This window comes from Dipteris shenzhenensis, chromosome 10 (genome assembly GCF_047967505.1).
Source record: "Dipteris shenzhenensis isolate YYH24624 ecotype China chromosome 10, Dip_SZ_1.0, whole genome shotgun sequence".
NCBI classification, from domain to species: Eukaryota; Viridiplantae; Streptophyta; class Polypodiopsida; order Gleicheniales; family Dipteridaceae; genus Dipteris; species Dipteris shenzhenensis.
Window position 1 is genome coordinate 16668069 of NC_141605.1, and position 12125 is coordinate 16680193.

The following is a 12125-nucleotide window of genomic DNA, read 5'->3' on the forward strand; positions in this document are numbered from 1 at the left end:
ACTTGGCAGAAAGTGGAGGTGTAACATTTGCAAAAGACCAATAATAAGAATGAATATGCACTTCTTAGGCAATGAGTGGAACAAATATCAAAAGTGTAGGGGACCAAGAGATGAGAGAGTTGCATCAATTCTATGAGGAGCTATCCATGCACACACACACACACACACACACACTCAACGTTGTGAATTGAATAACTTGCAAAATCTTGAAGAGGTTGCTCCACTGCGTATTGATGCTTCATGTTTGGCGGGCTACTCTAATGAGATTGCTTGTTGCACAAATTACAATTATATATATAACTTGAAATTTGGTTGACATTTTTCACTTTTTGGATTCAATTTTCTACTCGGTTGATGGTTTCATGTCAAAACACTTTCCAACCACTCTTGGGTTGATCATCTTGCGTTCTTACATCATCTAGTTTCTTTTTTATTCATTGTTGAACTGAGAGTAAGGTTGTAGTTTAAATTTTGTTGAGCAATTGAAAGGGATTTTCAATGTTTTTCACTAACTCTTCTAGCATGGAAAGTGATTGTGACTATGTTTGTGGTAAAGGATGAAGGAAGCATGAGAACTTCAATTTTGGTCTACTCTATTGGTTGAGTTTTGAACATATGACAGAGACACTACAATTATCACCACGATTTAGCTTACACAATCTTTTGTTGTTTTGGTTATGGAAGCATTGTAACTCCCTCCTACATCTATAAAGGAATGGTTTCTACTTTTATCCCTAGGATTCTAGAGGTTCTGACCTGAATTTTGAAATACTTCCTCCTAGGATTCTAGTCCTTGAAATGGTTTTTAGTTTTATGTCCTAAGATTTAGAGGTTCCGTCCTAAATTTTGAAATACTTCCTCCTAGGATTTTAGTTTTATGTCCTCCTAGGATTCTAAAGGTTTCGTCCTAAAGTTGGAATTACTTTTGCATTAAGATTCAACATTATTGGAATACAAAATATGCCAAGTGCTTGATCTCTTGCAAGGGATGATCCTCATTCACAACCCAAAAAACCTCGCTTTTGATGAATGTTGTGTGGTAATATTAATTTTTAGTTCATGGTTATAAATTTCTTGTCCTAATGAAATAAATTCTTGAAAAGACGCTTCCACAAAGCATGGCTCTGGAAAAGCCTCTTGTAAGCGCTTTTCTTATCTGTTGGCATGTCCTTTCTTGGATGACATTGTCAATGAGTATCCTTGGCTCCTTCTATGCCTCATTCGATATGGTCTTAAATGCCTTTCTGTACATAAGGGTAGGGCTCCTTAAGTATATTGACCTCAGGGTAGGGATTCACTGAGGACTCCTTGTAATCACAGTCACTGGGGACCTAAAGAGTATTTGAGACTAAATTTTAAAGTGATAAAGCAAACCAGGAGTTGCTAGAATGCTACCAACTAGAGACTTCAAAGATCACCCAAAGACCTTTTAATCAGGTCGCAACAGCTTCATTTTGAGCATGCACATTACAATCACCCCTCCTGAAACCTGTACAGTAGCATTTCTTTGACTTCACGAGCTTCATTCCAGGACAAAAAGGTACCACCATATTCAATCTTACCAGAACAAGTCTACTCAAACTTCACACTTTTGAGTCACAGTGCCCACTTGCATGGCATATCTGTCTGTAAGCTGAGGCTGAAGCCCTGTCCCTTGTCTGAATGGCAGTCACAAAAAACTAATCCCAGTCCACTCTTTAAATTACAATTGATGCAAGGCATTCATCCAAAACTCTTTAAATTACAATTGATTCAAGGCATTTATCCAAACAACACTTCAAAATCAAAAATTATTCCCACTACAAATCAATCAAGAATCTAAGGCATAAACCTGACATGACCAAAGGAGAGGAATATCCCACCCTAACAATGAATGGATATGTTGCCAAGAAAAGCTTTTGCAAGCCATGAGTTGCAACAAGTCAGTCAGAGTTTTGCTCTTATATCCTCAGAAAGCCACTGTTTAGATTGCAAATTGTGTTTGCCTTCATCGATAATCCTGTCCTCCTGTGGAAATGACATTGAGGGTAGTTTTTCCAGATCATCCTTGATACATTCAGAAGATCCATCTAAACAAGAAGAAAGGGATTGCTGTTTGACCCTTATCCATGGTGTAAGAGCTGCCGCAAGAGCTTTTATATCATCACTTGTGTGGGCTGCAGATAATGTGAGGCGAAGTCTGCTTGAACATCAAGTTGCAAAACCACATTTGAGTTGTGTTTCTAAATAAATCACAAAGGACAAAATTTTCTTAAAAAAAGAAGCTTGGCTGTAAAGACTATGCATTAATGCAAACCAAAATCCCAAGAAATCTACTGCATCGATCTGCCCGATGAAACGTGGAGGAAGGCTAAATTGCAGCAGACATGGACTTAAATGGGGACAGCACTTTCACGCCTACAAGAACATCAGATAGACTGAACCCAACAAGACACACCTTAAGCAATTTGAACTACTGTCACTTAAACCCTTTGCAACCTACGTGCAGAAGCCAAGTTTAAGCCACTTATTTTCATTCATATAAAGACTAAGCCAGGCCTTCACCTCCATCAAAGGAAGCTCCTGTCCACAATTAAAGGAATTCAAAAGAATACCCTCAAAAACTCTTTGCACCAACTAGCATACTCTGTATAAACTAACTATGAACTGCTATACATCCAAGGGCATTCAAAAGAAGGCTTTGGAAGTTTTGGCACCAACTACTGCACTTCAGACTTGGAGTCCATTATGATTCAATGCCAAAAGCCCTCTCCCTGCATAATGTGAAAGCTTAAGCACATCAAAGATCAGGAGTAAATGTTATTTCTCATATCCAGTCATTCATCTCACATCATTTCCCATTTAGTCTTGTTTCCTGCCACTCTTGAGGCCTTCCGTACATGCACCTATATCCTGCTGCATTATGTTCTTTTCCTCATCCCTTGATTTCCACTTTGCAACTTTGCTGGAAATTGAATAAGGTTGTATATTTTCACTGATGCTTTGGTATATCAATACCCAGGGATAAGGAGAAGTGTGAATTTGAAAAATTAGTTGAGCTAAGTGCCTGAACCCAAAACAAGCAAAAGAACCAGCCACACACACACACAGGGCTAACAGTTTATTAAAATCTTTGAAGACCAAAACGATGGTCCATGAGACCATGTGCAACACGATGTCAAAACATCTAGAGGGAGGGATGAAAAGAGAGAGAGAAATAAAGAATGCTTATTAGAGTCTTCGGAAGACCGATGGGTCTATGAGACTATGAGAAACCTGATACAAACAAGCTGAAAGGGTGGAGCTACTAAACGAGCATAAACACCCATAGCTACATGCTACATGCTATATAGCTAGAAGTACATCAATATGGAGTCATATAACAGCATCAATATGACCCTCCCCATCATCACTAGCATCATGTGCCATCAAAGTACAAAGCAAAAAACCGGCCCAATGTCATGGGTGACCAGGTGATTGGTAAGATGGTGGTACTATAAAGTCAGAAATAGCACATTGTCAACTATCTGCAGGCACTTCTCAGCGTGATCTCCTGCAAATCCCAGCGTCGGAATAGGGATACCGTAACCCCTGTCAGTCGTGTCCGAACTCTGAACACGGAGGGGATGTCTACAAGTACGCCCTGCGTCTGTCCTTTGTTGTCGGGTGTGCCATGTCTCTAGCTCCAGGTCTCGCCCATGTATGACGCGAGTGGGGTGGGAACATATGTGATCCAATTGGAAAAGCTTTGTGATCATGCTCTGAGAAGAGTCTATCAGTGCGCCCCATCCACGTCTCTGTGATCTGAGTATATGCTCTCAATGTCTAACTGCCTCATGGATAAAGGCAGCCAGGAATCCCTGTTTTGGGAAGGCAAGGAAGCGGAAGAGCAGCCCTAAGCTATCTCTTAAGAGGAAGGAAAAACAGCCCCGGATCTCGTAGTACACTGGGCATCTGAAGATAAAGTGCTCCTCTAACAAACCTCCTATAGCTCACACAAGGTACACAGGCGCCTCTCCCTGGGTACTCCCTCAAATCGTCCAGTCTCAATGCGAAGTCAATGTGAAGAGACTTAAAACTGCCCAATAGAAATCCTTAGTGAGTGAGGGAGGTGAATCCGAGTACGTCCATGAGGATCAATGAAACCTTCATCAAAGATATGTAGGCAGTGATCTCTGTTGAAGCCCACCAGCTTCACCGAAAGCTCACTCGGCTCCAGTTGCTAGGGCCATAGAGGAGGATAGTGCTAACCATGGTGTCCTCAAGTGTAGACCTCGTACCCTTTGACCCGGTACAAATATGTGATGACTTGGAATGCCGCATCAAGTTGTAGTACAGATGACCCAAACTTGTCTTGAACAATCTTGTGGGGAACCAACGGCTTACTGTGAATCATGCCTGATAACATGATAACCTGGAGACGCTCCACCCGAGACCACTTTGAATCTGAGAAATCCGACCCCCAACAAGGGATGCCATATATCCCAGCCGGCTGGACCAAGGAGTCGAATTGGTTCCGGGATCTTGGAAGTGTGAGTGGAAGCACTGCCTCTCCAGCCTAGCTAAAGAGGCATATCCTCTACTAAGACAATCCTGCAACGTTGGTCTCATCTTAAAAACAGGGCCTGAAAAGAGAACCCCTAAGTAGGTGTAAGATGAGAAAGAAAGAAAGGAAGTTTATTAAAGTATTTGGAAGACCGATGGGTCTATGAGACTCTGAAAAGCATGGTACAAACGAGCTGTGAGGGTGGAGCTACTAAAGTAGCATCCACACCAATGCAGAATGCAAAAAATGCAGAATGGTAGTACTAAGTACTAAGTACAACATAGTTATGTCAGTGGTCGACTACATATCAATCGCACCATCATCATCATCATTAGACCATCAGGGTGGATGAGGTAATGAAAGCATGAAATCGGCGATAGAGTGATGTCGATCACTCGAGGGTGCGGCCCTATGGCGTCTCTTGGTCATAGCTCTGCACCTAACTAGGACTACAATAACCCCTATCGGCCAGGCTCCAATGCTAAACATGGAGGAAATATCCCCAAGTGTAATCTGAGCGTCAACCCTCTGTTTGAGCTATCGAGTCACTGGCTTTGGGTCACGATCATGTCGAGGCCTCATCTTGTGGGGGTCCAAGTGATATGGCTGAAAGAAATCCGTGATAGAACTCTGAGAGGGGTTTGCCAAGGAAGAAGAAGTCCGCTCCTGTCTCTGTGATCGGAGTATCCTCTCGCGGTACCTAAATACCTCATGAATGAAGCCTGCCAAGCATCTCTGATCTGGATAGGAGAGGAATCAGAACAAAACCCCATAGCTATCTATGAAGAGGCAGTAGAAATGCCCTCGGATCTCATAGTAAACATGACACCTGAAGATGAAGTGCTCCTCCGTCTCAACCTCCTACCTATCACATAATGTGCATAAGCGCCTCTCCCTGGGTAGGCCCTTTGCTCTGCCGCTCTCGATACGAAGTCTATGGGAAGAGACCCAAAACTGCCCAATAGAGACCCTCAGTGAGTGGGGTAAGTGGATCTGCGTGTATCTTGGTGGGTCAATGAAACCCTCCTTTGTGATATGTAAGCAATGATCTCTATAGAAGCCGAGCTTCACTGGGAGTTCACTCGGTCCCAACTAGGTCCGGAATGTGTGTAAAAGATCCTCACGGATTACCTGGTTGACCTCGTGCGACCTGAGGGGAGAAAATGGAGCGTCCAAACTGTACTATAAGGGAGGGAGTCGATCCATGTGGAGCCCCAGTCGCTCAAACCATCATCTCTGGTCACCTCCTACTGAGAGTGTCATAGAAGAGGACAATGCTAGCCATGGCAGCCTGTTGCGTCCAAAAGAGGAATCCCCATACTCCATGACTCCGTACATATATGTGATGACCTGAAATGTAGCATCTAGTTGTAATGGGGATGACCCAAACTCAGCTTGAATGATCTGATGAGATAATCTCAAACGGTGACCCATCAAAGGTAAACTGATCTCTATGCAAGGCTGCTCAGGAGCTATTGAGGATCATAACCTTGTTTTGCCAAGCTTGACCTTCAAATCATGTGACTCACAAAAGGATTGCAATGCCTCTAAAGGCGCTCTGCAAGAGGATAAAAGCACCACATCATCTGCATATAATAAGATCTGAATCAAAGCACCACCAAGGAAACAACCAGCCCCTCCCAAAGTCTGCATAAAAATCTTGAGCTCATCTATATAAAGGCTAAACAAGGTGGGTGGAAGCGAACACCCTTGTTTGACACCAATGGTGCTCATGATCTATCCATTCAGCCCCTGTCCGAACTCTGCCTGAGACTCTCTCATAAAGTGCCATGACAACCCAAATGATCTCCTGGTCATATCCTAGCTCCCGTAGTTTTTTAATAAGTGGCCCCTCATTACCGTATCAAAGGCTTTGTAGAAATCCACAAAGCAGCAATAAACCCTTTGCTTCCATGGTTTGGCCTCCTCTATGATGCATCTAAGTGTGAGTATATGGTCCATGCTCCCGTGATCGCACCGGAACCCAGCCTGTGCCTCTCTGCTCCAAGCCTCTACATCTTTGTGAACCTCATCGTCAAAACTGATGCATAGATCTTAGACATGACATGCCCAATCATGATGGTCCTCTAGTTTTCCAAGTTCATGGGATCCCTTGCCTTGTGGATGGGTGAAATGGTGTTAAGGGCCCAGGTACATGGAAAGACAAGGCAAAAAAAAGAGATTTGCTAAGACCCAGGCTAGGATATTAATTCCATATGCACAATAAATTCAGTGCATAAACCCTCATAATCTTTCGCTCAGCCGTTATGAAGTTTCATTATAGCATCCTTACCGCCATCCTTGGTGAAAAGAGTGCATAAGGTAGGTCGAGGCAAGTGTGAGAGGTTAGGGGCGGGCAGATGTGGGATGTCATATAAAGCGTGTGCATAGGCGTGCCAAACCTGAGTATCTCTGAGAGGAGAGGGGGAGCGCCATTTAAGGAATTTCCACCAGAAGTCTTTGGACTTGTTACTAAACATGATGTTTAGAAGCTCTTCCTCATTCCGGCATATAAAAGCCAGCTTCTTCCGGCAGACCAATCGACGGTACTCATGTATCATCTCTGGATCGTTCGTAAGGTTATGTTTGGATTTGAATCTGAGTTGGTGGCGTAAAGCCTTACACTCATCATCATACCAATTATTGCAAGGGATGGTCCCAAGAGGTGGTGGATGCGTGGAGCGGGCAGTGTAGGGGAAGGCGTGAAGTGCATCCTCATGCAATAAGCGAGTGACCAGAGTTGTGCGATCCTCTAGAAGAACTTGTCAATTGCTTATAGCTGCCGGGAGCCTCCTAGATACATCTACACGAACCCCATTGGTCAGATGTCATCCTGAGTTGAGACTATCTCCTTTTACTTTGTCTCATGCTACCTATAAGATCCTCATCCTGCCCATCACCTTGCTCAATTGATGAGTAAACACAAGGGACTCCAATTGTGATGTTTTGTGTAACTTAAGTAGGTGATCTCTCTCCTTCGTCGTCTCTACTCTACTGAGGCAATACATTGGTCAAAACCCTCCTCAAAAGAGCCAATGAAACCGCGCCCTCATCTCAAAGTAAGAAGGACAATGGAATATTCATTTTTCGTGGAACTCCACCTCTTCAAATTAAATACAAAGCATAGCCCTAGGTCACGTGGAATGTCAAAGACTCGAATTGTCTTAATACTTAGCCTATATGACAAAACCCAGAGCTAGGCAAGAGCAATCTGCAACCCTTGTGATGTGTATATGATGGTGATCTGTAGCAAGTGGTCTAAACTAAAAATATGTACCTTGTGGAAAGTGCAACACATGACCTTACCAAGTCTTCGTAGAACAGATTCAATCTCATGATCCAGTTGATCAAAGCATCCAGAAGGGTTTCCTAACACACGATGGGTCTCCAGTGCCCATGGTTTATTCCTAACACCTTCAAATCGGCTTTGGGGGGGTGAGCCTTGGTGTGTGGAACTATGATGCTTGGCTTAATGAGGGCAGATCAAGATCATTAGTGTTTTGTTACGCTCAAGTCGAGGTAACATGACCTCGAAAGGGTCAGTCGGCATTTTCCTTTAAAAGATCAATGTTTGTATTATATTTGTTTGGGCTTCATGTAAATGATCAAAAAAGCAATAAAGGTCAAGGTCCTTGGTGCGGGTGACATGGCACTAGACTAGGTGGATCTAAGGCTAAGGGACCTAAATGCATGAAATGTGCCTAGGGGCAAATGTTTCAAAGTTATCCCAAGAGAGGGGTAAATGATGCATTAAGGAGGGACCCTAAATTGAGGACATGTGGCATACTAGTTCCCTCTAGGGAGTTTTGGGGCTCGTTGGAATTAAGCAAGAAAAAAGCTTTCATAAAAACGTATTCTTCTGGATTCAGTAGAGAAGCTTGCTACCACTGAGGTTGGCTGGGAGGATAAACTAAGTGCTTGTGCCCGTGATTCAATGTAAAGCTTTAAAAAAAAAAAATCAGAGCGGAATGTTTCATTTGGTATTAGAGCGCAGAGTATATTGCAAGCGGTCTAGGACTGGTTGGGCGTTTGACGCATCGAGGGACCAGTTGTGCAATACTGTGGAAAACGCTGTCGCAGGAGTTGGAACTTTGGCTTTTGAGATTTCGTATTAGGAGCAATGCTCATGAGCAGCGCACGACCAAAGGGACTGTGTGGTCACAAAATTAGTTGCCACAGGTGATGGCGCAATTGTGGGTCCTTGTTAATTAAGCGTCGTGATGGTGAACTGCTACGCGGGGTTGCTACGTGCGCTTGAAGATATCCCGTCACCTGCATGGGTATACGTTAAAGCAGGAATTGGGTGTGCGTTGGATGTCAGGATGGCGCACGAGCTGGTCTTGGTTGATTGACGTCAAGGATCTTTGGTATCTCGAAAGGGAGACGTGAAGCGACTTTGTATATGAAACGAGAGGTGACAGCAGAAGGCAGACAGATCTTCCCTATCGGATGAGTCAATAATTAAAGAACAACGTAATTTCTAAAAGAGCATCGTTGATCGTGTTGAGTAGATGGTTGTCAGGTCATGGTACTAGTAACTGGTTGTGCTTGATCGTGAGCTCGTGTGAAGGAGTGCTTTGGGTCTCCAACGAGGGTGTAGTTGAGCTACAGCCGAAACAACTTGATCTCTTCATGCCGTAAGAATTATAACCAGGGAGCTCTCTATGCCTTCTAAGCTTTGTTGGAGCATATGTTTGGTTATTTACTTCCGTGTTTTAGTTTGGAATTCCTGCTTGTTCTATTGGGTTCCAGATGTTGAAGGCGTACTGGATTGATGGAAACAATTGGTTATATGCTTGTTATGCATGGGATATTTGAAGTTTAGGTGTGCAGGAGTTTCCCTAGTATAGGGTAAAGTGGTTTTGGTTATAAGTGTGATATATACTTGGTTAGTTGTAAAATTGGAAGTTGGACTTTTGATTTGTAATTACAGTTGCAAGCGGTGTTTTATTATTAAAAAAACACACACACACACACACACACACACACACACACACACACACACACATACCTAAATGGAAGTAGAAGAAGAAGCTTCCAGGATGGATCCCGTAGAGTCGGGAGTCCGGCCGACCCCGCAGGTGTCGCGCTCAGTAGGTCATACATTATCTGGCAGAATTGCAATGTTAGAGGATGCCCTGCAACAGATTTTAGCACAACAGTTACAGACAAATGTAGGGCAGTTTGAGCTCAGGAAAATGGTGCATAGTATGTCTGTCAGACCATCTCGTGAGGAGAAAGGTAAATCTCCAATGGAACCGGAGTCCAATGTTCGTATGGTCGAGCCTAGGAGGGCTAAGGTGCCTAATATTGCCAATTATAGGCCTGAAAAGTATTCTGGTCGGATGTCTGACCGCAGTTCCGATATCATTGAGACCTGGCTACACAAATGGAACGAGGCCTTCGCCATTTGTGAAATCAGGAATGATATGAAGAAAATCCGCGAGGCCACCCATATGTTTAATGAGGCAGCGGATAGGTGGTGGATAAAACAGCAGAAAGATGGTGTAGCATCCACTACATGCGAGGGGTTTAAAAAGGAATTTAGAAAACACTTCCTACCTCCTGACGAAGCATCCCGAGCTTGGGATCAGTACTGAAACCTTCGTCATAGAAATTTATCAGTGGCAGAATACACTGATAAATTCAGAGAAAGTGTAATGAAGGTTGATGAACCCCTACCTCAGTCAATCCAAGTAAAAGATTTTATCTTTGGATTGAATGATCGGATAAAGATGGAAGTTCGGGCTAAGTATGCGAACACGCTAGATGAAGCAATTGCCATAGCCCTGAACTATGAGGATGCAAAAGGGAACAGACCAAGTGGGTTTGTGCAGGTTGGGACTCAGTATGGGTACCCAAAGAAAACTGGGTTTAAGAAGAAATGGATTAAAGGGAGTGCCTCACAGCCTAGTGGTCAAGCCAAGCAGGCGAAACTAGTTGAGACTCCTAAATCAAGTACCACCATTGGAATGAAAAGAAAAGTAGCACCAATGGCAGCCCGGGCTTGGTTGAAGTCTTCTTTGAACCCATAGCAAAGGGAAAAAGCAAGGAGAGAAGGCTTGTGTTTTGGTTGCCTTCAGCCTCATCAGTGGAAAGATTGTCCACGAAACAAGGATCGTTGGATAGCTGAGATGGTGGTCTCAGAATGCGACGTGGAAATGGAGGGAAGTCCCAGAGCAGAACAGATGCAGATTCAGCTAGCGGGATCTTCTCAAAGGTTAGTACCTTTTTTGTTATGTGTGTCTGTTTCTAAGTTAGTAACTAGTGCACCTGATAATATCCTGTCAAAGCCCGCAGCAACGGGGTATACAGCCTTTAATGATACGGAGTTAATTAAGATGAAAGGACAAGTAGCTAATCATGATGTCATTGTGCTGTTTGACTCAGCGTCAACGCACAATGTAATTAACTCCAAGCTTGTAAAGAGGCTGAAACTAAAGACTAGCCCATCTTACTATGCATATACAGTCAGGATGGCAGATGGAAGTTCAACTGAAGTATGGGACCAAAGGGTTACCCTGTTGGAGCTTCGAATTCAGGACTATGCTGAGAAGCTTGATTTTGAAATGACTAAGCTTGCTCATGCAGACATAGCCCTGGGTAAGGCTTGGCATTCTAGGAAGAATCCAGCCATAGATTGGAAAAAGCACATTTATCAATTCAAGTTGAATGATGTGCTGTATGTCTTACGAGGTGAAAAGGATATACCTCAAGGACCGTTGGTTTCCGTGATGGAAATTCGAAAAGCTCAAGAAGAGTTTTTGTTTCTTTGTACAGCAACGGTAGAGCCGGTTGATGATTCTTCGGCTAGCACTGATGTGGCTCAAAATGGAGAGATGGCCAAGCTGGCTGATCAAATAGCAGAGGAGTTCTCTGATCGTTTTAGGGATGAGCTACCTTATGGGTTACCTCCAGAGCGAAATGTTCAGCATAAAATTGAACTAATACCGAGGGCAGAACCTGTAAATATACCTCCCTATAGGTTGAGTTTTACTGAAGAGGCGGAGGTACAAAGACAATTGGAAGAATACCTCAAGTTGGGGCAGATTCAACCAAGTTTCTCACCTTTGCTTCACCAGTGATATTAAAGAAGAAGAAAGATGATACTTTTCGTCTCTGTATAGATTACAGAGCATTGAATAATATCACTATTAAGCACAGGTATCCGATGGCTCGGATCGATGATTTGCTAGATGCATTACATGGGGCTGTAATTTTCAGTAAGATAGATCTTAAGTGTGGCTACCATCGAATCCCTATTAGAGCCGAGGATGTGCATAAAACCGCTTTTAGAAGCAGGTTTGGACATTATGAGTTTTTGGTAATGCCCTTTGGACTTACCAATGCTCCAGCTATATTCGTTATGCTTATGAACGATTTACTACGTCCGTATATCAGAAAGTTTGTAGTACACTTTATTGACGATATTTTGGTATTCAGTAAAAGTATTACTGAGCATCATGAACACTTAAGAATAGTGTTCAGTACTTTGAGGAAAGCCAGTCTTTATGTAAATAAAAAGAAAACTATACTGTGTATGGTAAGACTTGAATATTTAGGATTCATAATTACTCCTGAGGGGGTAGAAATGGATCCA

The 12125-nt window shown here is 43.2% G+C and overlaps 1 protein-coding gene across 1 annotated transcript in view; it reads right to left on the reverse strand.

Annotated features, from left to right (window-relative positions):
- Nucleotides 1-1761: 1761 nt before the first annotated feature.
- The window catches only part of BIOF (biotin F), a 55212-nt gene continuing 44848 nt past the window's right edge, over nt 1762-12125 (reverse strand). Inside the window, exon 11 of the mRNA XM_087380517.1 lies at nt 1762-2179. Within this exon, the coding sequence (XP_087236643.1) occupies nt 1927-2179 (253 nt within the window). The 3' untranslated portion in view covers nt 1762-1926. The remainder of the gene's footprint in view (nt 2180-12125) is intronic.